At 49.7% G+C, this 27,576-nt stretch overlaps 1 protein-coding gene across 1 annotated transcript in view; it reads left to right on the top strand.

The window, feature by feature from the left end:
• INTS3 (integrator complex subunit 3) overlaps positions 1–27,576 on the top strand; it is a 144,176-nt gene that overhangs the window by 81,904 nt on the left and 34,696 nt on the right. The window contains 7 exon segments of the mRNA XM_077463837.1: positions 3,392–3,433; positions 3,436–3,470; positions 12,695–12,786; positions 12,919–13,025; positions 21,196–21,327; positions 25,225–25,354; positions 26,021–26,075. Of these exon segments, the coding sequence (XP_077319963.1) occupies positions 3,392–3,433; positions 3,436–3,470; positions 12,695–12,786; positions 12,919–13,025; positions 21,196–21,327; positions 25,225–25,354; positions 26,021–26,075 (593 nt within the window).

The following is a 27,576-nucleotide window of genomic DNA, read 5'->3' as shown; positions in this document are numbered from 1 at the left end:
GCTCTTTTTGAAGGCCTTTGGGCTTCTTGAGCTAGGTTCAAACTCGGTGGCCTGAAATGTACAGATCAGGAGGCAACAAAGGAAAGTTGCTATTAGAGAATGGGCACTTCTCCTTTTTGAAGGCCTTTGGGCTTGTTGAGCTAGGTTCAAACTCGGTGGCCTAAAATGTGCAGATCAGGAGGCAACAAAGGAAAGTTGCTGTTAGAGGATGGGCCCTGCTCCTTTTTGAAGACCCCTGGGCTTGTTGAGCTAGGTTCAAACTTGGTGGCCTAAAATGTGCAGATCAGGAGGCTACTAAAGAAAGTTGCTGTCAAAGGATGGGCACTGCTCTTTTTGAAGGCCTTTGGGCTTCTTGAGCTAGGTTCAAACTCGGTGGCCTGAAATGTACAGATCAGGAGGCAACAAAGGAAAGTTGCTGTTAGAGGATGGGCACTGCTCCTTTGGGAACCTATAGACTGGTAGAGCAAGATTCAACCTCAATGCCCAGAAACGTGTGGACTAGAAGACCGCAGAGGACAACTGCTGTCAAAGTGTGGTTACTGTTTGAAGACCTCTGATATGGTAGTGCAAAATGCTATCTCGGTGCCTAGAAATATGCAGATCAGGAGACCAAAGAGGACGGCTGCTGTCAAAAGAAGGTCACTGAATCTTGCTCTACCAATCCAAAGGTCCCAAAGAAGCCGTGACCACCCTTTCACAGCAGCCTTCGCCCATGGTCTCCTGGTCCATACATTCCTGGGCACTGAAGTTGCATATTGCCGTATCAGCCAAGAGGACTTCAAAGAAGCCGTGACCACCCTTTGATAGCAGCTGTCCTCCCATGGTCTCCTGGTTCTCACATTTCTGGGCACTGAGGTTGCATTTTGCTCTACCAACCCAGAGGTCTTTAAAAATATTTAAAAAATCAGCGCCCCCGCCCCCACCACCTTTGACAGCAGCCATCCTCTGCAGTCTCCTGGTCCTCACAGCTATGGTCACTGAAGATGAATCTTGCTGTACCAGTCTAAAAGTGCCAAAGAAGCAGCTCCAGGTGGCCATAAATGTGAGGACCAGGAGACAGTGGAGGACAGCTGCTATCAATGGGTGGGCACTGCTTCTTTGGGTCCTCTGGACTGGTAGTGCAAGATTTAGCTTCAGTGCCCAGAAATGTACAGTCCAGGAGACCAGAGGACAGCTGCTGTCAGAGGGTGGGCACTGCTTCTTTGGGAACTTCCAGACTGGTAGAGCAAGATTGACCACTTTCTGTGGCAAGAAATATGTGAATTAGGGGGAGTGTAAATAACAGCTACTGCCAGAGGGTGGGCACTGTTTTTTTGAGGACCTCTGGACTGGTAGAGCAAAATTCAACTTTAGTGCCCAGAAATGTGTGGTCCAGGGGACCATGGAGGACAGCTGCTGTCAGAGGGTGTGCACTGCTTCTTTGGAGTCCCCTGGACTGGTGGTCTGGGTAATATCTCAGCTTCCCCAGTTTGATTGCATTAGAGCTTGGGAAATCTGTGACCGCAGGTTCCTCAGGAACGGCTAACGCGTTGAAAAGACTGGCGGGGCCTGTTCATTGTTTTTCCTGCACAGATATCACAACTGAGATTGAGTGACACGTAGGCTCTACTGCCGAAAATTGGGAACACCTGACCACCATACCTCTATGAGCTGGCTGGCTAACCTATTCCAAAAGCCACGGTCATAAATATGCAGTTGTCCCCTTCTCCCTATGGACATTAATACGGAGTTGCCCCCCTCCCTTCTCCCTATGGACATTAATACGGAGTTGCCCCCCTTCCTTCTCCCTATGGACATTAATATGGAGTCCCCCCCCCTATAGACATTAATATGGAGTCGCCCCTTCTCCCTATGGACATTATTACGGAGTTGCCCTCCTTCCTTCTCCCTATGGACATTAATATGGAGTCCCCCCTCCCTATAGACATTAATATGGAGTCGCCCCTTCTCCCTATGGACATTAATACGGAGTTGCCCCCCTCCCTTCTCCCTTTGGACATTATTACGGAGTTGCCCCCCTCCCTTCTCCCTATGGACAATAATAGAGTTGCCCCCCTTCCTTCTCCCTATGGACATTAATATGGAGTCCCCCCTCCCTATAGACATTAATATGGAGTCGCCCCCCTCTCCCTATGGACATTATTACGGAGTTGCCCCCCCCCCCTTTTCTCCCTATGGACATTTAATATGTAGTTGCCCTCCCCCATGGACATTAATAAGGAGTTGCCCCCCCTCTCCCTATGGACATTAATAAGGAGTTGCCTCCCCCTTTCTCCCTATGGACATTAATATGGAGTTGCCCCCCTCTCCCTATGGACATTAATATGGAGTTGCCCCCCTCTCCCTATGGACATTTATATGGAGTTGCCCCCCTCTCCCTATGGACATTTATATGTAGTTGCCCCCCCCCCCCCATGGACATTAATTTGGAGTTGTCCCCTTCTCCCTATGGACAATAATATGGAGTCGTCATCCCCCCCATGGACATTATTATGGAGTTGCCCCCCCCCTTTCTCCCTATGGACATTTAATATGTAGTTTCCCCCCTTCTCCCTATGGACTTTATTATGAAGTTGCCCCCCCCCCCCCCCACACACACACACACACACACTTTGGACGTTAATATGGAGTTGCCCCCCTCTCCCTATGGACATTAATATGGAGTTGCCCCCCTCTCCCTATGGACATTAATATGGAGTTGCCCCCCTCTCCCTATGGACATTAATATGGAGTTGCCCCCTCTCCCTATGGACATTAATATGGAGTTGCCCCCCTCTCCCTATGGACATTAATATGGAGTTGCCCCCCTCTCCCTATGGACATTAATATGGAGTTGCCCCCCCCCCCATGGACATTAATGTGGAGTTGCCCCCCCCCCCCCATGGACATTAATGTGAGTTGCCCCCCCCATGGACATTAATGTGGAGTTGCCCCCCCCATGGACATTAATGTGGCGTTGCCCCCCCCCATGGACATTAATGTGGCGTTGCCCCCCCCCATGGACATTAATGTGGAGTTGCCCCTCCCCACATAGACCCAAGTCACATCATAGTTGGACAGAAGTAGTACAGGGGGACTACTCTGAAGTCGCACAGATACAATCGGTGCTCATAAGAAATCCTTGGGGGGGGGGGGGGGGGGGACTTGTCACGTGACTTTGCAGTCCCAAGTCACTCGCGTGTGGAAGGGGCCGGAGTGTTATTGCACTGCAGCAGATTACAATCGGGTCTCCTGCCCAGTGGCACAGCTGTGTAAATCTCAGGAGTGGATGGACAGGGCTGTAAACCCTCTCTGGTCTCCCTTTGTGTGGTTTTATCTGAAGATCGTCTTTATTGTGTGTTTTTGGAGGGTTTTTGTATCCTAATTTTGTTTTCCTTTCCCTCCCCCACAGAGCCGGCGATTCTGTTGATGCACCATTCCATGAAGCCGCATCCGCCATCACCGCCACCCTGCTGGACTTCATGTGTCGGGTATGATGATGGGGGGGGGGGGGGTGGGGGAGGTCGCTGGGCGTTGAGGTGTTAATGGAAGATGCTTCTCCCCCCCCCAACCTCCATGTTGTGTGTTGATTAGGAGACCCCCGGGGGGAGGAGATGATTAGAGACAGGGAAGCGAGCGCGCCGAATGATCGATATCCCGCTTTGATGGCGACTGCGCCTCGCTCTTCCCTGGGGGAGGGGGAGGGGAGCTGCGGCACTCAGAATCGGCTGCCTAATAAGATCACTTTGACAGAGAAGAAGATGGCAGACAATCCTTCACCCGCTTCACGCCTCCCTGTCAGCGCCACGCCTCCTCCAATACATTAATTTTTTGCGCTATAAAACGAAAAAAAGACTGACAATTTAAAACAAAACCCAAAAATTTTTTTTGCTATAATTTCCAGTGAAAAAAAAATTCATCAATTTAAGCCAATGTTTTCTTCTATATATTTTTGTAAAAAATAAAATAAAAAGTTGCAATAAGCGTATATTGATTGGTTATAGCGTCTGCAAAATAGGAGATAGATTCATAGCATTTTTATTAATATTTTTTTACTAGTAATGGCGGCCAAGGCCGAAACGCGTTAGCTTGTTATTGCTGTTATCCTGCCATGTAGTCAAAGAAGAATCATTGCAATGGATGATTCCGAGTAGTCGGATTTATTGCATTGTTGAATGATTGCTATATTTTGTGCCAGATCTCCGGCTTCCAGTCCCCCGGGCAACCAGGCAACCAAACTGGAGGGGGGGGGGGGGGGAGCTCACTGTCTGCTAGGGATGCACCAATACCAGTTATTTTTTTTTTGTTTTTAAGACCGAGTACCAAAACTTTTTCTCAAGTGCTCGCTGACACCACCATGTAAGGGGCCATTTAAATCCAAGAAATAAGAGAAAAAAACACAGTTCCACGTGTGACCCAGGTCCTGGTGTAGAGAAATACCATCCTGTGCCACTTGTGACCACCAGGAAAGCAAAAGATGGATTAACCGGCTGGGAGGAGTTATCGGCCTGCCAGTCACAGCGGTCTTAGAATGATGTTACCGGAAGTGACGGCTCGTCCGCTGGATCACTAGAATTGGAGGCCGGAAGGCACAACAGTCCCGGTCTTGTTTCAGAGCCCTGCCTCTTTGTCAAGCCACTGTGGATGCTCCATTTTCCTGTGGTCACCAGGAATGCAAAGGCTGGAAGTTGGATTAACCAGCTGGGAGGAGTTAACGGATCTGCCAGTCACAGCGGTCTTAGAATGATGTTACCGGAAGTGACGGCTCGTCCGCTGGATCACTAGAATTGGAGGCCGGAAGGCACAACAGTCCCGGTCTTGTTTCAGAGCCCTGCCTCTTTGTCAAGCCACTGTGGATGCTCCATTTCCTGTGGTCACCAGGAAAGCAAAGGCTGGAAGATGGATGAACCAGCTGGGAGGAGTTAACGGGTCTGCCAGTCACAGCGGTCTTAGAATGATGTTACAGAAATGCTGGCTCGTCCGCTGGATCACTAGAATTGGGGCTGGAAGGCGCAACAGTCTCGGTCTTGTTTCAGAGCCCTGCCTCTTTGTCAAGCCCACTGTGGATGCTCCATTTTCCTGTGGTCACCAGGAAAGCAAAGGCTGGGAAGATAGATGAACCGGCCTACGAGGAGAGATGTAGATGGTGATGTGCTGTGTATCTCCATATCCAGTAAGAGCCACTGGGCATGACCAGTCGTGGTGGACCGGAAATGACATCTTGACAACTGGATCATTATAACTGGGGGACTCTGCTGGAAAAGCACAACTATCTCAATTCAGGGCACTGCCTCTTTGTCAAGCCACTGTGGATGCTCTATTTCCTGTGGCCACCAGAAAGCGAAGCGTGGGAAGATGGATTAACCGGCTGGGAGGAGTTAATCGGTCGGCCAGTCACAGCGGTTCTGAGAATGATGTTACCGGAAGTGACGGCTGTCTGCTTGGATCACTAGAATTGGAGGCTGGAAGGCACAACAGTCCCGGTCTTGTTTCAGAGCCCTGCCTCTTTGTCAAGCCACTGTGGATGCTCCATTTCCTGTGGTCACCAGGAAAGCAAAGGCTGTGAAGATGGATGAACCGGCCTACGAGGAGAGATGTAGATGGTGATGTGCTGTGTATCTCCATATCCAGTAAGAGCCACTGGGCATGACCAGTCGTGGTGGACCGGAAATGACGTCTTGACAACTGAATCATTATAACTGGGGGGACTCGATCTCTTTTCAAGCCACGGCCTGTTTGTCGAGCCACTGTGGACGCTCTATTTCCTATGGCCACTAGAAAAGCAAATGAGGAGCGATGCGGATGGCAATGTGCTGTGTATCACCGTATCCAGGAAGAGCCACTGGGCACGGACCAGTCGTGGTGGACCGGAAATGACGTCTTGACAACTGGATCATTATAACTGGGGGACTCTGCTGGAAGGCACAACGATCTCAATTCAGGGCACTGCCTCTTTGTCAAGCCACTTGTGGATGCTCTATTTCCTGTGGCCACCGGGAAAGCAAAGGATGGGAAGATGCATTAACCAGCTAGGAGGACTGATGTAGATGGTGATGTGCTGTGTATTTCCATATCCTAGAAGAGCCACTGGGCATCACTATTCACGGCTGACTGGAAATTGTCACCAGAAGTGACATCTCACAAACTGGATCACTAGAACTGGGGACTCTGCTGGAAGGCACAACAGTCTCGGTCTCAATTCAGGCATGGCCTCTTTGTCAAGCCACTGTGGATACTCAATTTCCTGTGGTCACCAGGAAAACAAAAAATGGAAGATGGATGAACCAGCTGGGAGGAGATGTAGATGGTGATGTTCTGTGTATTTCCATATCCAGGAAGAGCCACTGGGCATGACCAGTCATGGTGGACCGGAAGGGACATCTTGCCAAGTGGATCACTAGAACTGGGAACTCTGCTGGAAGGCACAACAGTCTAAAGCCTGGTACACACGATCAGATTTTTGGCCAACAAAGCATCAGACTTTTGTCCGAAGGGCGTGTGCCAGGAACTTGACTTGCATACAAACGATACTCAATTGTCGGCCAACAAACACAAACGTAGTGACATACTACGAGGAATTTCAGCTATTGAGTGCTACCCTTTGGGCACCTTCTGCTAATGTCATGTTGCATTGATTCTGAGCATGCGTTTTTGTACTTTCAACTTTTGTGTGACGGCCTTGTGTACGGACAATAGGAAAATCTGACAACAGGCCGCTCTCCGCCGAAAACTTACTGGCCTGCCACCAACATTTGTTGGCGAAAAGTTGGACAACAATTGTCTGATGGAGGGTACTATTGGTTGGATTTTAGGCCAACAGTCTGTCGTCGCACAATTCCGTGCCGAAAGTCTGATCGTGTGTACGAGGCTTTAGTCTAATTTCAAGGCACTGCCTCTTTGTCAAGCCACTGTAGATGCTCTATTTCGTGCCTGTAAGTGGCACTTTACATGTTTTTACTAAAACTTAAAGGTATCGGTTTCAATATCGTACAAATGCTTAGTATTGGCAATGGTGCAATGCTACTGTCTGCTTGAACTGCATATGCATCCCTGATGAAGTGGACTTTACTCCGGGGAACATGTTGGATGGAAATCGGTGTATTTAGGATAGTCTGTAACTATGAGGTGGTAAGGGGTCTGCAGCATTCTATGGTGGAACTAGGAGAATCTGGGGATGTAAAAAGAAACCTTCCTACACAAAAACTGGAATGTTTTTATGTACGTGTTGGTGTCAAATATTTGCATATGATAAACAGCGCCCCCTTTCTTTCTATCCTGGTGTTGGAGTTTTGGCTTACACAATGTTAACGGTTTCATCTCGCCGTCTTTTATATGTTTTTTTTTCTTTTCCTTTGTAGTTTGTAGATGAAAAAAGACGTTCTTCATTTTTTTTAATCTTCCTCTTTGAATAGAACTGAATGCGCTGCTTCTAGAAAGGTTTAAAACTGATCAAAGAGGGATTCAAACTGAAGAAGAGTCATCTGGATTTCTTTCTGTCAGTCTTTATGCCTTTCAAAATGGAATGAAAGCATTTGTGTGCCAGGAAACGGGTACAAAAAAACATTAAGTCCCCCCTCCCCCACACTGCAAGGTTCAAACACTTCTATATATATAAGTCTAAGGACGTCCCGCTCATATCTGATGTCAGGTGACAGTGAAATGGCCTCAGCCCCTCTCTGGCCATGCAACCGACGCGTTTCGCCCCACGCTGGGGCTTAAAATTTCAGGTGCAGGGCAAAACGCATCAGAGCTAGAGAGGGGCTTCACTGTTACCTGATTAGGAGTGCGGCTTCCTTTAGTGTTCTATATATAACTGCTATCTTGGATGTGTTTCTGGATGGCGGCATCTGACAGAGCTGTGGATCACCAGAGCAGTTTGCAGACGCTGGAAGCGGCGCTCCGAGTTTGTTTATGTAGGTCGCAAGGGTTAAACATTTTGTTAATCAAACGGGGATAAAAGTGATCCACCGCCTCCATCCATTCCCCTCTCCAGAAGGTTCCCAACTGGTCTGCCATGGCCTCTGTAAGCTGCTCCTTTCTGTGGTCACACATGCGCCCCCAACACCCTGTACAATATAGGGAGAACCCTGCACTGTACATGATGACGCCAAGACTCCACCCACGGACTGGAGCTTTGGGGGGGAAACCACACTGGAGCTTGCTGGGGCAGGAGTCATGTATATAATGCAGCCTCTTCTGCACATCCCCCTAGACTTAAGCATTTAACATTGTACCCAGGGTGCCCAACTGGTCATGGTCTCGTTTGTCTTGGTCTGGTGTCACCTGGTCTTGGTCTGGTGCCACCTGGTCTTGGTCTGGTGCCACCTGGTCTTGTGGTCTTGGTCTGCTGCCACCTGGTCTTGTGGTCTTGGTCTGGTGTCACCCGGTCTTGTGGTCTTGGTCTGCTGTCACCTAGTATTGTTCTTGATCTGGTGTTATTCTGTCATGGTCTTGGTGTGGTTAAAGTCTTGGTCTGGTCTTTCTTTGTTCTCGGTGTGGTGGAGGTCATGGTCTTTGGTCATGGTCTTTGGTCATGGTCTTTGGTCATGGTCTTTGGTCATGGTCTTTGGTCATGGTCTTTGGTCATGGTCTTTGGTCATGGTCTTTGGTCATGGTCTTTGGTCTTGGTCTTTTGTCTTGGTCTTTTGTCTTGGGTCATGGTCTTTGTCTTGGGTCATGGTGTTTGTCTTGGGTCATGGTCTTTGCCTTGGGTCATGGTCTTTGCCTTGGGTCATGGTCTTTGCCTTGGGTCATGGTCTTTGGTCTTTGGTCATGGTCTTTGGTCATGGTCTTTGGTCATGGTCTTTGGTCATGGTCTTTGGTCTTTGGTCTTGGTCTTGGTCTTTGGTCTTTTGGCCATGGTCTTGGCATGTCCCAGGTCTTTGGTCTTGGTCTGGTCTGGCCAGTCCAAAACCAAGTCCCAGACCTATTGGTTTTGGATGGAGTGGTAGGAGGGAATAACTCCTCCACCATTTTTCTGTCAGTTCCACTGTTGGGGAGATTTTGTAACCAAAGAGTAAGTAAGAGGAAATCTTCCCAGAGGAGACACAAACCTCGATAAAAACCTTTGGATCGCCTCTTCCCTTTTCTATCTAAAAGTGAAAGAGGTCCAGCCTGGGTATTTAAAGTTCCATCAGACAAACTGGTCTAACGTCAGAGGTTTACTACCATTGTAGGATTGACTTCCTAAATTGCACTCCTGTTAGAAATGGAAAGGGTCTTTCTGGAAGTTGCTCTTTGTGGCATTGAAACTGTACGACAACATTCCAAAACATACCCCTGACAGGGGTATAAGGTAATATAGAAGGGACAGGTCTTCCTAAAATGGAACTAAACGTACTAAAAGGACACGTGATTCAGTCTGTCAGATACAGATCTACTGGCAGGATCAACAGGTGGTGGCCAAATCCCCCACCTGCAATAAAGGATTCAGTTCTTGCCTAGTGTATGAAGGAGTTCGGACGAGTTCCACTTTCAGCTAGACTCAAGTCTGTAGCAGTAGTGGTGACGTGCCTCCTTTTTAAATGTAATGCAAAAATATCCTGAAGTTGTCCCCGTAGGTCCTCTTTAAATCCTTGAGACCTCCAGCCTTCTCCAGTCTAATTCTAAAGGTGTCTCCTACCAACCAATTCTATTAGGTCATCAAGTCGCAGAGCTGGTGGGGCCCCTTGTTCCCCCCACCTCCTGAGAGCCCACGGAGACATCCAGAAATTCTGAGAATGTTTCCAGTTTTGGAGTTCAGTTCTCGGAGGGGATCCCAGGAGACCCCCCACTCTGCGATTTCCCCCTCCATACCGAGTCATTGTTTCTCTGCAGTCCAGGTCTTGTTTTTCCCAAAATATTTGGCTGTGCTATTATTGGCCCGTCAGCCCGTCTCATAACCCCCCCCCCCCACACCCTTATTTTGCTCCAGGGTGCCACAAATTACAGGGAACAGACAGGAGGAGTAAATATGGGACAGCCTCGTGCTGTGTGTTTATGGCAAGGTTCTCGGTGTACCTTGTGTAGTCTAAGCCTTTTTTTTTCTGGCCTCCCGATTGCGAAAAAAAAAATGCGACACGACCGCGTTCCACGCACTGGTGCCCATTGTGGGTTTTTCTGATTCAGACGAATGTAAAATAAAATTTACTCCACCAAGAGCTCCTTTTACACTTGTCGTTCGGGGGCAGTAAACCTCCCCCTTGACCAGTAACCGCTCTCCCTTGACCAGTTGTCCCCTTGTTACATCTGTGGTGGTTACCGAGTTCTTCCGTTCTTCTGGGGAGCCTCCTCGTACAGTGAGAGAGCGGGGGAGACTCGGGGACATCTGTGTTCCGATCCCTCCTGTGACTAATGGCCCCCGGGATGTGATGTGTATTGCGCCACTTTTGGCGTCGCAGCTGTCATTCTCGGAGCTATCATAGCTGAGGATAGCTGCTTTTGGAGCACAACTCTAATAGACCCCTAATGCCTTCATAAATAAAGAGGACCTGTCACCTGCCCCTGCTATCACATAGGGGGCATGTTAGCCCCCTTTTTAAAGCACCCCTGTACACACCCCATATAAAAAGTATCAAATCCAACAAAAAAAACACAAAAGCCCCAGATGACGTCATTGTATGACGAAACACGTAGGGTGGAGCAACATCATTATGCAAGCAGCCGCGGCTTGTTTCCTGAATTCGTTTTTACCGACTTCTGATATTCTCCTCGTGCTTTGTGTTTATGGCAAGGTTCTCGGTGTACCTTGTGTAGTCTAAGCCTTTTTTTTTTTCTGGCCTCCCGATTGCGGAAAAAAAAATGCGACACGTCCGCGTTCCACGCACTGGTGCCCATTGTGGGTTTTTCTGATTCGGACGAATGTAAAATAAAATTTACTCCACCAAGAGCTCCTTTTACACTTGTAGTTCGGGGGCAGTAAACCTCCCCCTTGACCAGTAACCGCTCTCCCTTGACCAGTTGTCCCCTTGTTACATCTGTGGTGGTTACCGAGTTCTTCCGTTCTTCTGGGGAGCCTGCTCGTACAGTGAGAGAGCGGGGGAGACTCGGGGGGGACATCTGTGTTCCGATCCCTCCTGAGACTAATGGCCCCCGGGATGTGATGTGTATTGCGCCACTTTTGGCATCACAGCTGTCATTCTCGGGGCTATCATAGCTGAGGATAGCTGCTTTTGGAGCACAACTCTAATAGACCCCTAATGCCTTCATAAATAAAGAGGACCTGTCACCTGCCCGTTATCACATAGGGGGCATGTTGGCGCCCTTTTTAAAGCACCCCTGTACACACCCCATATAAAAAGTATCAAATCCAACAAAAAAAAAAACACAAAAGCCCCAGATGACGTCATTGTATGACGAAACACGTAGGGTGGAGCAACATCATTATGCAAGCAGCCGCGGCTTGTTTCCTGAATTCGTTTTTACCGACTTCTGATATTCTCCTCGTGCTTTGTGTTTATGGCAAGGTTCTCGGTGTACCTTGTGTAGTCTAAGCCTTTTTTTTTTTTCTGGCCTCCCGATTGCGGAAAAAAAAATGCGACACGTCCGCGTTCCACGCACTGGTGCCCATTGTGGGTTTTTCTGATTCAGACGAATGTAAAATAAAATTTACTCCACCAAGAGCCTCCTTTACACTTGTAGTTCGGGGGCAGTAAACCTCCCCTTGACCAGTAGTAACCACTCTCCCTTGACCAGTTGTCCCCTTGTTACATCTGTGGTGGTTACCGAGTTCTTCCGTTCTTCTGGGGAGCCTGCTCGTACAGTGAGAGAGCGGGGGAGACTCGGGGGGGACATCTGTGTTCCGATCCCTCCTGTGACTAATGGCCCCCGGGATGTGATGTGTATTGCGCCACTTTTGGCGTCACAGCTGTCATTCTTCGGGCTAGCATAGCTGAGGCTAGCCGCTTTGGAGAACAACTCTAATAGACCCCTAATGCCTTCGTAAATAAAGAGGACCTGTCACCTGCCCGTTATCACATAGGGGGCATATTAGCCCCCTTTTTAAAGCACCCCTGTACACACCCCATATAAAAAGCATCAAATCCAACAAAAAAAAAAAACACAAAAGCCCCAGATGACGTCATTGTATGACGAAACACGTAGGGCGGAGCAACGTCATTATGCAAGCAACCACGGCTTGTTTCCTGAATTTGTTTTTACCGACTTCTGATATTCTTATCTGATTTTATACCTCGTGCGTGTGCTGCTTTATATTTTAATAAATTTGGTGCCTTTATTACTACACTACGATGCTTTTTATTCCTATATTTCATATGCGTTGACTACCTCCCTAGGGAGGGGGCGGAGCATTACATGATTGGGTTGCCTGGAGAATGTATCCACACAGCGCCATTTGAGACCTATTAAAAGTGCAGCGTAGGGTGAGTCCGTGTATGGTAACCATTGATTACCCCCACAATGTGAGCGAGGGCGATAATTCTAGGGCCGTAGTCCACTGGTAACCAGGGATACGCCGATCAATCGGCCGCCGAAAATGATCAGACAAAAATAAGGTCATCGGTGTTGTGCTGATAATGGACATGCTGTGTCCCATTGACTGCAATGCAGAGACGCCCCCCTGTTGACCTGCACAGGCTCTTGAAGTGTCTCCTTTGGAGAATTCATGCTCATGTATGCACAATTTCAAGGCTTGACATGTTTGGTATCTTTATCTTTACCCCCCTGTTAAATGCCCTCTGAAAAGTGATCCACTGCTAATTCTCTTTTACTTATACAGATCATCCCAAATTTTTACCCACCTCTGGAGGGTCATGTCAGACAAGGTGTGTTCAGCTCCCTTACCCACATTATGGAGAAGAGAGTCCTGGCGTAAGTATCAGTGGATTGGGGGTGGGTGGGGGGGTGTATCCGGTATGGAAGGTGATTTCACCCCCGTGTGATTATGTAAAGGGGTCGCTCTCCTCTGGGGTAGATATATGATGGATATTCTATCTTTTGCAGGCACCTGGCTCCATTATTCCACAACCCAAAGCTGGATAAAGAGTTGCGATCGATGCTCAGAGAGAAGTTCCCGGAGTTCTGCAACCTTCCATCTCCAGCCTCAGAAAGTAAGGGGCTGCCCGTGAGTATGTGGTGTTGCTGTTCCTGTATCTCTCCTATTTTACATTCTCTCCCCCTTCCCTCTCTTCTGGTTCGTCCTCGCCTCTCTGTATCTCTCCCATCCATCCATCCATCCCTCCATCCATCCCTCCATCCATCCCATCCATCCATCCCTCCCATCCATCCCTCCATCCATCCATCCCTCCCATCCATCCATCCCTCCCATCCATCCCTCCATCCCATCCACCCATCTCATCCCTCCCATCCAATCCATCCATCCCTCCCTCCCTCCATCCATCCATCCATCCCTCCATCCATCCCTCCATCCATCCATCCACCATCCATCCATCCATCCATCCATCCCTCCATCCCTCCATCCATCCATCCATCCCTCCATCCATCCATCCCTCCATCCCTCCATCCATCCATCCCTCCATCCCTCCATCCATCCATCCCTCCATCCCTCCCTCCATCCATCCATCCATCCCTCCCCTCCCTCCCTCCCCTCCTCCCTCCCATCCATCCATCCCTCCCATCCATCCATCCATCCCGTCCATCCATCCCTCCATCCATCCCTCCCATCCATCCCTCCCATCCATCCTCCCTCCCATCCATCCCTCCCATCCATCCCTCCCATCCCATCCATCCCATCCCATCCATCCCTCCCATCCCATCCATCCATCCCTCCCTCCCTTCCATCCCTCCCTCCCATCCATCCCTCCCATCCATCAATCAATCCCTCCCTCCATCCCATCCCTCCCTCCCTCCATCCATCCCTCCCTCCATCCATCCCTCCCTCCCTCCCTCTATCCATCCCTCCCTCCCATCCATCCCTCCCTCCCATCCATCCATCCCTCCCATCCATCCATCCTTCCATCCCATCCATCCCTCCCTCCCATCCATCCCTCCCATCCATCCATCCATCCATCCCATCCATCCATCCCTCCATCCATCAACCCATCCATCCATCCATCCCTCCATCCATCCTCCATCCATCCCTCCATCCATCCATCCATCCCCTCCCTCCCTTCCATCCATCCATCCATCCCTCCCTACCATCCCTCCCATCCCTCCCTTCCATCCCTCCCATCCCATCCATCCCATCCATCCATCCCTCCATCAACACATCCATCCATCCCTCCCATCCATCCATCCATCCATCCCTCCCTCCATCCATCCATCCCTCCCATCCATTCATCCCTCATTCCCTCCCATCCATCCATCCCTCCCTCCCATCCCATCCATCAATCCATCCCTTCCATCCCATCCATCCACCCATCCCTCCCATCCATCCATCCCATCCCTCCCATCCATCCCATCCCTCCATCCATCCCTCCTATCCATCCATCCCTCCCTCCCTCCATCCATCCCTCCTATCCATCCATCCCTCCCATCCATCAACCCATCCATCCCTCCCATCCATCCCTCCCATCCATCCATCCATCCATCCCTCCCATCCATCCCTCCATCCATCCATCCATCCCTCCCATCCATCCATCCCTCCCATCCATCAATCCATCCCTCCCATCCCTCCCTCCCATCCATCCATCCCTCCATCCCATCCATCCCTCCAACCCATCCATCCCTCCCATCCATCAATCAATCCATCCATCCCTCCCATCCATCCATCCCTCCCATCCATCCATCCCTCCCATCCATCCCATCCATCCATCCATCCCATCCATCCATCCCGCCATCCCTCCCTCCATCCATCAACCCATCCATCCATCCCTCCATCCATCCCTCCCTCCCATCCCTCCTATCCATCCATCCCTTCCTCCCATCCATCCCTCCCATCCATCCCATCCATCAATCAATCAATCCATCCCTCCCATCCATCCCTCCCATCCCTCCCTCCCTTCCATCCATCCCATCCCTCCCTCCCATCCATCCATCCCATCCATCCCTCCAACCCATCCATCCCATCCCTCCCATCCATCCATCCTATCCATCCATCAACTCATCTATCCCATCCATCCCTCCCCTCCCATCCATCCATCCCATCCATCCCTCCCATCCATCCCATCCATCCATCCCTCCCACCCACCCATCCATCCCTCCCACCCAACCCATCCATCCCTCCCATCCATCCCATCCATCCATCCCTCCCATCCCATCCATCAATCCCTCCATCCATCCCATCCATCAATCCCTCCATCCATCCCATCCCTCCATCCATCCCTCCCTCCCATCCATCCATTCCTCCCATCCATCCATCCCTCCCATCCATCCCATCAATCAATCAATCCATCCCATCCATCCATCCCTCCCTCCCATCCATCCCTCCCTCCCATCCATCCCTCCAACCCATCCATCCCTCCCATCAATCAACTCATCCCTCCCATCCATCCCTCCCATCCATCAATCCATCCCATCCATCCCTCCCATCCCTCCCTCCCTATCCTCCCTCCCATCCATCAATCAATCCATCCCATCCATCCCTCCCATCCATCCCTCCCATCCATCCCTCCCATCCATCCCTCCCATCCATCAATCAATCCATCCCATCCATCCCTCCCATCCATCATCCCTCTCATCCATCCTTCCCTTCCATCCCATCCATTCCATCCCATCCATTCCATCCCATCCATTCCATCCCATCCATTCCATCCATCCCTCCATCCATCCCTCTCATCCATCCTTCCCTCTCATCCATCCATCCCTTCCATTCCATCCCATCCATTCCATCCCTCCCATCCATCCCTCCCATCCATCAATCCATCCCATCCATCCCTCCCATCCCTCCCTCCCATCCCTCCCTCCCTCCCATCCATCAATCAATCCATCCCATCCATCCCTTCCATCCATCAATCAATCCATCCCATCCATCCCTCCCATCCATCCCCCCATCCCTCTCATCCATCCTTCCCTCTCATCCATCCATCCCATCCCTTCCATCCCATCCATTCCATCCCATCCATTCCATCCCATCCATCCATCCCTCCATCCATCCCTCCATCCATCCATCCATCCCTCCCTCCATCCCTCCCTCCATCCCTCCCTCCATCCATCCCTCCCTCCATCCATCCCTCCCATCCATCCCTCCATTCCTGCCATCCATCCATCCTTCCATTCCTGCCATCCATCCATCCCTCCCATCCATCCATTCCATTCCTCCCATCCATCCATCCCTCCCATACCTTCCTCCTCCCTCCTCCTTCCTCTCCTCCTCCTTCTTCTCCTTCTTCCGTCTTCCTTTTCCTCCTTTATTCTTTCTCCTCCTTCCTCCCTCCCTTCCTCATCCCTCCTTCCCTCCTCCTTCCCTACCTTCCTCCTTCCTCCTCCCTCTCTTTCCTTGCTTCCCTTCCTGCTCTCCTACCTCCCCTCCTCTCTCCCCCTTCTCTTTCCTCTCCCCCCTCCTCCTCCTCCTCCTCCTCCTCCTCCTCCTCCTCCTCCTCCTCCTCCTCTTTTCTTCTCCTCTCTCCTCCTCCTCCTCCTCCTCCTCCTCCTCCTCCTCCTCCTCCTCCTCCTCCTCCTCCTCCTCCTCTCCTCTCTCCTCTCCTCTCCCCCTCCTCTCTCCTCTCCTCCCCCCCTCTCTCCTCTCCCCCCCTCCTCTCTCCCCTCCTCTCTCCTCTCTCCCCCCCTCCTCTCTCCCCCTCCTCTCTCCTCTCTCCCCCTCTCCCCTCCTCCTCTCCTCTCTCCCCCTCTCCCCTCCTCCTCTCCTCTCTCCCCCTCTCCCCTCCTCCTCTCCTCTCTCCCCCTCTCCCTCCTCCTCTCCTCTCTCCCCCTCTCTCCTCCTCCTCTCCTCTCTCCCCCTCTCTCCTCCTCCTCTCTCCCCTCTTCTCCTCTCTCCCTCTCCTCTCTCCCCCTCCTCTCCTCTCTCCCCCTCCTCTCTCCTCTCCTATCTCCCCATCCTCCTCTCTTCCCACCCCACTCTCTTGCTTGCGCTCTCTCTTCCCCTGCTCCTCTCCTCTTTTTGTTTTCTCCTTTCCCCTCTTCCCCTCTTCTCCTTCTCTCCTCTCCTCTCCTCTTCTCTCCTCTTCTCTCCTCTCCTCTTCTCATTACCCTTCAATTATGGGAAGTGTGTTTTGAAATTTAATAATTTTCTGTAACTTGCCAGATACATTTAAAATGATTGGGGCGGAGAGCCAGGATCCGTTCTATATTGTCAGCTCTGTGTGTAGGTGGATGCTGGTATCCCTAGCAGCCAGACCCAAGTGTGTAAAAATGTGGTTGCTATGGGTGACACCATCTCCCAACAAACTTTCATTGAATAAGATCCTTCTCTGTGTACAAGGAGGACATTTGCATGCAGGCCGCCCTAAGTAACGCCCACATGTGAGGCTGCGCCTCCATAAAATCCAATAAATGAAAGGGGCGGGGCCATGGACAGGCTGGGGAGGAAAGGGCTAGAATTCATAGGTGCCCAACCTGTGGCCCTCCAGCTGTTGCAGGGAACTACAAGTCCCATCGTGCCTCTGCCTTTTGGGAGTCATGCTTGTAACTGTCATGGGACTTGTAGTTCTGCAACAGTTGGAGGGCCACAGGGTTAAGCACCTGAAGGCTAGAGAATTCTCCAGCCAGGAAATGGTGAGGGTTCTATCTGACTTGCTGAAGCTTCTAATGCACATGATAAGGAGCTCACAGTGTGCAGGGAAGTCAGAGGAAGCTATTTCAATCCAGGAGAGGAGCTGCTACAACTGCAGGATGGAGGGAGGGAGGATTTAAGTCCATATTTGGAGCTTTCCGGGGACTTCCGCCGTCTCTCGATGACATAAAGCCATGTAGCATATCGTTAAATCCTGTTCCCGTTCTTCCAAGAAACGGCTGTTGGAGAGGTCCCTGTTGCCATCTCCAATTCCGTGATTGTTTTCACACCTTGACACTGCAGCCGGTGCCAAATAATGATGGAAATCTTATTTGTTTCTGAGCTGACCGGCGGCCTATGGCTTCTGTAGGATCTCTGCCAGACTTGTGAACCTTCTTTTTTTTTTGATGAAGAGTCTATTGAAGGAAAGACGACTCCATAAATATCAATCATTGACCATGAAGTAAAAGATGCTTAACAAATGCACCGCGGTGCCAGGGAACACGGGACGGAGGCTTCCAGGTGCGGGAGGTGTTCATGTGTCTTGTCTATAATGGATGTCCCATTTCCTGTACTTGTATAGTGCTGAGATATTATGTAGCACTTTGCACCGTACGTAAAGACATTGTTATCAGTCTCTGCCTCCCAAAGGAGCTTACAGTCTAATTTCACATATTGAATAAGTCTCAGCAAGAATCAAAGCTTCAGGTCCTGTTTGTTTTTTTGTTTTTTTTTTTGCCTGTGAGCTCCTCCCCTGTATGAAGCCCAATTTGTGGTTGTTCCTTTATGTAAGTTCCAGCAAAGCCCAGTAGCTACTGCCTCCTCTACTGCGCCCTCCTGTTGCCCCACTGCCAATCTCGTTCTCAGCTTCTCTTCTCCTGGTACCTGTATACGATCTCTTTGTCTGCTGCAGTCATTGCTGTCACCCACCAGAACTCTTGTTCTCTTCCTTCTAAATGACAACAGGAGGCCATAGCAGAGGAGGCAGCAGCTACTGGGCTTTGCAGGAACTTCCATAAAGGAACACCTGTGCAGTACTAGTGACGGCGCTCGTCTTGGGCATGTGCCTGCTGCCAGAGACGAATGCTGTCATTCATAACTAATGAAATATATCATCTTGTGGGCAGCATTGTCACAGTGGTGGGGGGATGAGCTTAGGAGCCAAACCACCTAGGACTACCACCTAGGACAGTGATTGCTAACCTTGGCACTCCAGATGTTTTGGAACTACATTTCCCATTTGGCGCTATATAAATCCTCTATAATAATGATGCTCAATTACAATGCAGAGTGCATGAGCATCATGGGGAAATATAGTTCCAAAAACACCCGGGTGCCAATGTTCACCATCGCTGACGTAGGAGGATGGGAGAAAGTGGTACGTGCACTGTTTTCCTCTGCGACAGGAATAACCGACAAAAAGCTTGAGGAGACTTCTCCTTTAACAAGGAGTTCACCCCTTTTATGGCTTTCCACAAGATTTTGGTGGGCGTCTGTGGGAATTAGTGCTCAGGTACTGACGATGGAAGCTTATATCATTGGGCACCAATGAAAAACGCCTGGTTCACAATTGGCATTCCAATTCTTCCCAACAGTGTCCAGTAGGGTTGAGGTCAGGACTCTATACAAAACACTCGAGTTCCTCCACACCGGACTGGTCAAACAATGTCTTTACTGAGCTGGCTCCATTTTTCTGAGAATGCTTCCACATTAATTGTGCCCATTTGTGAAGACAGGTACTGATTTTGGATAAGAAGACCTGGCTCATACACGTTGGGCACCAAAAAAAGAGATCTGACTCGCACATTGGGCACCAAAAAAAAGAGACCCGACTCACACGTTTGGCCTCGCATTAGGCACCAAAAAGAGACCTATTTGGCACCAAAAGTGAGACCTGGCTCCCACATCAGGCCTCACCTTGGGCACCAAAAATGAGACCTGGCTCCCACATCAGGCCTCGCGTTTGGCACCAAAAATGAGACCTGGATCCCACATCAGGCCTTGCGTGGGGCACCAAAAATGAGACCTGGATCCCACATCAGGCCTCACGTTAGGCACCAAAAAAGACCTATTTGGCACCAAAAGTGAGACCTTGCTCACACATCAGGCCTCACGTTGGGCACCAAAAATGAGACCTGGTTCCCACATCAGGCCTCGCGTTGGGCACCAAAAATGAGACCTGGCTCCCACATCAGGCCTCACGTTGGGCACCAAAAATGAGACCTGGCTCCCACATCAGGCCTCGCGTTGGGCACCAAAAATGAGACCTGGCTCCCACATCAGGCCTCGCGTTGGGCATCAAAAATGAGACCTGGATCCCACATCAGGCCTCATGTTAGGCACCAAAAAAGACCTATTTGGCACCAAAAGTGAGACCTTGCTCACACATCAGGCCTCACGTTGGGCACCAAAAATGAGACCTGGTTCCCACATCAGGCCTCGCGTTGGGCACCAAAAATGAGACCTGGCTCCCACATCAGGCCTCGCGTTGGGCACCAAAAGTGAGACCTTGCTCACACATCAGGCCTCACGTTGGGCACCAAAAATGAGACCTGGATCCCACATCAGGCCTCACGTTAGGCACCAAAAAAGACCTATTTGGCACCAAAAGTGAGACCTGGATCCCACATCAGGCCTCACGTTGGGCACCAAAAATAAGACCTGGCTCCCACATCAGGCCTCACGTTGGGCACCAAAAATGAGACCTGGCTCCCACATCAGGCCTCACGTTGGGCACCAAAAATGAGACCTGGCTCCCACATCAGGCCTCATGTTGGGCACCAAAAAAAGAGACCTGGCTCACACATTAGGCCTCACGTTGGGCACCAAAAATGAGACCTGGATCACACATCAGGCCTCAAGTTGGGCACCAAAAATTAGACCTGGCTCACATATCGGGCCTTATGTTGGGCACCAAAAAAAATAGACCTGGCTCACAATGAGACCTGACTCACACATCAGGCCTCACAGTAGGCACCAAAAATGAGACCTGGCTCACACATCAGGGCTCATGTTGGGCACCAAAAAAATAGACGTGGCTCACAATCGGTGTCTCAGTTCACCCCAGAGATATTCAGTAGGATTGAGGTCAGGGCTCTGTGCAGGACACTCTAGTTCCTCCACGCCAAACTGGTCAAACCATGTCTTTATGAAGTTGGCTTTGTTCACGGGCACAGTCATGGTGGAACAGAAAAGGGTCTTCACCAATCTGTAACCACAAGGTTGAAGGAGCCCAATTGTCTACAATGTCTTTGTATGATGGAGGCTTACCAGGATCATTCACTGGAGACACCTAAATTCCATCATTTGTAGGGGGGGTGGGGTCCACATACCTTCGGTCAATTGGGTAGGTGTGATGGTCAAGCCTTTGGCCTTTATAGTGTACTGTAGGGCCAGTTAAGCTGGCAGTATGATTTTGGATTGCTGGAGAACATCTGCAGCAATATGGGAAGAATTTACACACGCCATGTATAGTTTATTGGGGATCAAACCCCAGATGCTAATGTTGCAGTGCTACCCATTTCGCGCTCATGTTCCCCCCAACCCCATCCCCATCAGTGGCCATCTGTCTACTGCTCAGCTCAAACCTCTCCGGGATTGTACAGGTATTTTGTCCCATGCACAGTACTGTGATGGTTCTTCCTTTTCAGTAAAGGTAGAAGAACCCGCATCGATGGAGATGGACAACAGCATAGCTGACAAAGAGGAGAGCTGCTACGACAACGCAGAGGCCGCGTTCAGCGATGACGACGAAGAACTCAACAACAAAACCACTGACAACGGTACGAACTCCTAGTCTTACTTTTTTTTTTTTTTTTTTTTTTTTTTTAACACCGCATTAAAGCTTATCGGAAAACGCTGAATCAAAAATGTACTTTATTGTAGCTTTCCAGTCCTTAAATGACTGCATTTTTTTTTTTTGTTTTTTTTCCTGCTTTTTCACCTGGAAGTCCTGCCAGTAACACACTTCCTGTCTTTGGGTGACGACACTTACTGTACTGTATCTTTGCAGGAGCAAACGTTGTCACCCTAGGACGGGGACTCCCTACAGAACACTCCCTCCTCTCCATACCATAGGGCAGGGATATGCAATTAGCGGGACCTCCAGCTGTTGCAAACCTACAAGTCCCATCATGCCTCTGCCTCTGGCTGTCATGCTTGTGGCTGTCAGTCTTGCTATGCCTCATGGGACTTGTAGTTCTGCAGCAGCTGGAAGTCCGCTAATTGCATATCCCTGCCATAGGGGGTCAAAGACAGTTGGCAAAGCTGATAACATTGAGATTTCAGTTCAGTGCACAGAAAGTTGCAAGACAACTTGGGATTTCGAGTCAACCGGAATCTTTCTGTACTTGCAGAAAATATACTTAGCCCGAAAACAAATGCAGCTATCACAACTTAAAGGACGGGTAATCTGCAATAGATGACGTTTTTGTTCTTGAGCCTTGATGCGTTTCTTTTCTCTACAGTGAATGCAACTTTAATCTTTGCAGTTAAAAAAATTTTAGATCGGGCTGGGCTGCCCAAATTTTGGACTTCTCTACACAAGTCGCTGACGATACGAAACGTGTCAGATGATCATTTTGTAACTGGTGGGAGGAAAAGAGCAATTTGTCACAAATGATGATGACAAAAAGTCGCCCTGGATGTAATCCAGATGGCCGGTCCAGAGACTCTGACTGAGTGCCTGACATTAATAACACAAGGCCCTTCCATCTACAAATATAGGTGACTCCACACCGCCACATCCTGGTGCTTCTGTAAAGTGCAGGCCCACTCTGATCTGTGTGAGCACCCGCAATGTGTAAAACCAAGGACACCTCAGCTGCACATAGTCCCTTCCTCCCTTAAAGAGGAAGTTAAACCCTGATGTGATGGGTTTACTTCCGCTTTGTCTCTCTGCAACGGTAAAGCATAATGGGCTACTATGCATCGCATCGCATAGTAGCCCATTATGTGTCACTTACCTGACACAGGAGCCAGCGATGTCACCTGTAGCACGTAGCATCCATCTTCTTCCAGGTATCGCTGCTCCGGCCACTCACAGCACCAGAGCAGGGATGACGTCACTCCCGTGCATACGCACGGGAGCCGCCACTAACGGCATATTGCCGTTAGTAGCGGCATTCTCAGTGCGCCTGCTCACCGCTGTCTACAACGCAACCTAGATGGACTTGTGTCTTTTATGGAACTCTGTAGGGCCCTAGCTGTGGACGTGTAGGGCCCTAGCTGTGGACGTGTAGGGCCCTTAGCTGTGGACGTGTAGGGCCCTTAGCTGTGGACGTGTAGGGCCCTTAGCTGTGGACGTGTAGGGCCCTTAGCTGTGGACGTGTAGGGCCCTTAGCTGTGGACGTGTAGGGCCCTTAGCTGTGGACGTGTAGGGCCCTTAGCTGTGGACGTGTAGGGCCCTTAGCTGTGGACGTGTAGGGCCCTTAGCTGTGGACGTGTAGGGCCCTTAGCTGTGGACGTGTAGGGCCCTTAGCTGTGGACGTGTAGGGCCCTTAGCTGTGGACGTGTAGGGCCCTTAGCTGTGGACGTGTAGGGCCCTTAGCTGTGGACGTGTAGGGCCCTTAGCTGTGGACGTGTAGGGCCCTTAGCTGTGGACGTAGCTGTAGCTTGTATGGGTTAAACTAGATGGACTTTTTGTAAATATCTCCTAAACCGTGTAGGTTTAGGAGATATTTCTTGGACCTACAGGTAAGCCTTAATCTAGGCTCACCTGTAGGTCATAGTGGTTTGTAAGGGTTTACAACCACTTTAAGTTACAACATCTTAGCTGTGGACGTAGCACCTTCTATGGGACGTAGCTGTAGCTCCTATGGGTTAAACTAGATGGGCTTGTATCTTTTTTTTTTTTCAACCAGACTATAACTATGTAGTGCCTTAGCTGTGGAAGAAGTGCCTTTCTCAAAGTTACAGCACCTTAGCTGTGGATGTAGCACCTTCTATGGGACGTAGCTGTAGCTTCTATGGGTTAACCTAGATGGACTTGTGTCTTTTATGGAACTCTGTAGGGCCTTAGCTGTGGACACAGCGCCTTCCTCAAAGTTACAGAGCCTTAGCTGTGGACATGTAGGGCCTTAGCTGTGGACGTAACAGCTTGTATGGGACATAGATGTAGCCTGCATGGGACATAGCTGTAGCTTGTATGGGTTAAACTAGATGGACTTGTGTCTTTTTTCAACCAAACTATGTAGTGCCTTAGCTGTTGACGTAGCTGTAGCTTCTATGGGACGTAGCTGTAGCTTCTATGGGTTAAACTAGATGGACTTGTGTCTTTTTTTTCAACCAAACTATGTAGTGCCTTAGCTGTGCACGTAGCGCCTTCCTCAAAGTTAAAGCACTTTGTGGACATGTAGGGCCTTAGCTGTGGACGTGTGGGGCCTTAGCTGTGGACGTGTGGGGCCTTAGCTGTGGACGTGTGGGGCCTTAGCTGTGGACGTGTGGGGCCTTAGCTGTGGACGTGTGGGGCCTTAGCTGTGGACGTGTGGGGCCTTAGCTGTGGACGTGTGGGGCCTTAGCTGTGGACGTGTAGGGCCTTAGCTGTGGACGTGTAGGGCCTTAGCTGTGGACGTGTAGGGCCTTAGCTGTGGACGTGTAGGGCCTTAGCTGTGGACGTGTAGGGCCCTTAGCTGTGGACGTGTAGGGCCCTTAGCTGTGGACGTGTAGGGCCCTTAGCTGTGGACGTGTAGGGCCCTTAGCTGTGGACGTGTAGGGCCCTTAGCTGTGGACGTGTAGGGCCCTTAGCTGTGGACGTGTAGGGCCCTTAGCTGTGGACGTGTAGGGCCCTTAGCTGTGGACGTGTAGGGCCCTTAGCTGTGGACGTGTAGGGCCCTTAGCTGTGGACGTGTAGGGCCCTTAGCTGTGGACGTGTAGGGCCCTTAGCTGTGGACGTGTAGGGCCCTTAGCTGTGGACGTGTAGGGCCCTTAGCTGTGGACGTGTAGGGCCCTTAGCTGTGGACGTGTAGGGCCCTTAGCTGTGGACGTGTAGGGCCCTTAGCTGTGGACGTGTAGGGCCCTTAGCTGTGGACGTGTAGGGCCCTTAGCTGTGGACGTGTAGGGCCCTTAGCTGTGGACGTGTAGGGCCCTTAGCTGTGGACGTGTAGGGCCCTTAGCTGTGGACGTGTAGGGCCCTTAGCTGTGGACGTGTAGGGCCCTTAGCTGTGGACGTAGCATCTTCTATGGGACGTAGCTGTAGCTTCTATGAGTTAAACTAGATGGATTTGTGTCCTTTTTTTTTTTTTTTTCAACCAAACTGTGTAGTGCCTTAGTTGTGGATGTAGCACCTTCCTCAAAGTTACAGCACCTTAGCTGTGGACGACGCGGGGGGCCTTTAGCTGTGGACGACGCGGGGGGGGGGGCCTTTAGCTGTGGACGGCGTGGGGGGGGCCTTTAGCTGTGGACGACGCGCGGGGGGGGGGCCTTTAGCTGTGGACGACGCGGGGGGGGGGCCTTTAGCTGTGGACGACGCGGGGGGGGGGGCCTTTAGCTGTGGACGACGCGGGGGGGGGGCCTTTAGCTGGTGGACGTAGAACCTTCCTCCCTCACATTAAAGTGACGCACAAGAGGCCCAGGCAAGCCAAAAATAACCAAATTCTTCCCCCGTCCCCCCTGCATGTGACTACACCAAACAACCAACATTGAATGCTGAACCAACTGTTATGTTTTCTCGCATTCCCCAGGAAAGAAACGGGACTTCAGGTTTCACCCCATCAAAGAGACGATCATTGAGGAGCCGGCGGACATCACGCCGTATCTGGAGCAGCTGGAAGAGCCGCTGAGAGAGAAAGTTGTTTCTTTGCAGAAGGAAAGGTGAGTGATTTGTGTGTGTGTACCTACTGACACCTGCCTGTCAGTAAAAGATTACATTCAGTCTGAGTGATCGATCACTGTGGGTGGGGAAAATTCTTCCTTCATGCAGCTGACTGATGACATCATTTTCCCCAGACTGCACCTCTTGATTTGCCCTCATTGTTTGTTTTTTGTGGCATGTCAGGAATGCAGACTTTGGGGCGGTGGGGGGGGGGGGGGGGGGTCTTTAACCCTTTTAATATGGACCGTCACAATGAGGTGAGCCATAAAGGAGTTATAAACCCTTCCATACTCCCGGTGAAATGACTATCCTCAGTTGTATCTGTTTTGCTCCCCTGCAGCCTCCTAAAGTACACATTTTACACAACATTTCTGAGCTCCAGAAGGCAGGGTGCATGGATCTGATGTTACACGCTGCACAACATAGAGCAGGGAGCTGAGTGTAATCTGAGACCTGAGTAATGGATACACCCACCCCCTACAAATTAGCCAAGAACAGGGGATGGACTGTCGGGAGAGAGAATGCTAAGAGAACCAGTTTCTGAAAGCACGTTATAAGTCCTTCGATATCCTCCGGGGCTTGTTGTGGTCACTCTGTGCCGGTTTGATGCCCCATGTGTTTTAGTATTCGGCTGTCATGGTGACTTCTTTGTTTGTATCTTACAGTGACATGGAGTCGCAGTGCGAGCTGATGCAAGATATAGTGGAGCAGATCCTAGAGGTAAGTGCTTGTGAAGCATCTACTTGAAACTGATGTTTCAGATTACCCATTTGCCGACAGCCAACCGCACTGGCTCCCCAAGGCTCAGCGACTTACCCCGAATGTCGCACCGAACTTCCAGGTTTACGGGCGCGCGCGTGTGCGTGCGTCCCCTGCCTCTCATTATGTGGTTGGATACAGTACGTGTTCCTCAGCAGGCTCGCAGCCGAGGATTTTGGCTTTGAGCCTGCTGTATTGCTGTGGCCAATCACAGCCACTGATCATCCCTCCCAGAAAGTGTCAGTGCCAGAGGCGTAACTAGAACCATTCAGGGCCCCCCCGGTGCAAGAAACCATGAAAGGGACCCTAGGCTGTGGCCCTTCCCTATGAGCTTGAGGGGAGCAGATCGCCAGGGCCTGGTCGCAAATGCGACCTTTGAGACCCTGGTAGTGCCGCCACTGGTGTCCAGAATATTTTTTTAATTTTTTTTTTTTTTTTTTTTACTTTTATTTTATTTTTTTACCATTTCATTTTATTTATTTTTACAATATTATTTTTTATAATTATTATTTTTTTTTTTTTTAGAAGCCTCGTTGTGTTTAATTTTGGTACAGCGTTGCAGGACCACACAATTAGGTAGTGCCGCCACTGGTCAGAATATTTTTTTAATTTATTTTTTATTTTTTTTACTTTTATTTTATTTTTTAACCATTTCATTTTATTTATTTTTACAATATTATTTTTTATAATTTTTTTTTTTTTTTTAGAAGCCTCGTGTTTCATTTTGGTACAGCGTTGCATGACCACACAATTTAGTGCCGCCACTGGTGTCAGAATATTTTTTAAATTTATTTTTTATTTTTTTTACTTTTATTTTATTTTTTTACCATTTCATTTTATTTATTTTTACAATATTATTTTTTATAAATTTTTTTTTTTTTTTTTTTTTTTTAGAATCCTCGTTTCATTTTGGTACAGCATTGCATGACCACACAATTAGGTAGTACCGCCACTGGTGCCAGAATATTTATTTATTTATTTTTTTTTTTTACTTTTATTTTTTTACCATTTCATTTTATTTATTTTTACAATATTATTATTATTTTTATTATTTTTTATAATTTTTTTTTTTTTTTTTTTAGAAGCCTCGTTGTGTTTAATTTTGGTACAGCGTTGCATGACCGCACAATTACCAGTTCAAGTATCGCAGTGCTGAATAAAAAAAAAATGCCCTTGCCATGAAGGGAGTAAAACCTTCCAGAGGTCAAGTGGTCAAAGCCAATGATATGCAGTAGAGGAGAGTATGGGGGGGGGGGTCAGGAATATAAAACTTAGGGTTAAACAAAGCATAAAGTCGCACTCCGCTTCCTTTAGAGACACCAAGAGCTTTCTGCGTCTAAGCCCTAGCACAGTGATGGCAAACCTCGGCACCCCAGATGTTTTGGAACTACATTTCCCATGATGCTCCTCTACACTGCAGAGTGCATGAGCATCATGGGAAATGTAGTTTCAAAACATCTTG

This window comes from Lithobates pipiens, unplaced genomic scaffold (assembly GCF_037356315.1).
Source record: "Lithobates pipiens isolate NorthernLeopardFrog02 unplaced genomic scaffold, aLitPip1_a1.2 Scaffold_30, whole genome shotgun sequence".
Classification (NCBI taxonomy): domain Eukaryota; kingdom Metazoa; phylum Chordata; class Amphibia; order Anura; family Ranidae; genus Lithobates; species Lithobates pipiens.
The sequence above is the reverse complement of the archived record's forward strand: the minus strand, read 5'-3'. Positions and strand labels throughout refer to the sequence as shown.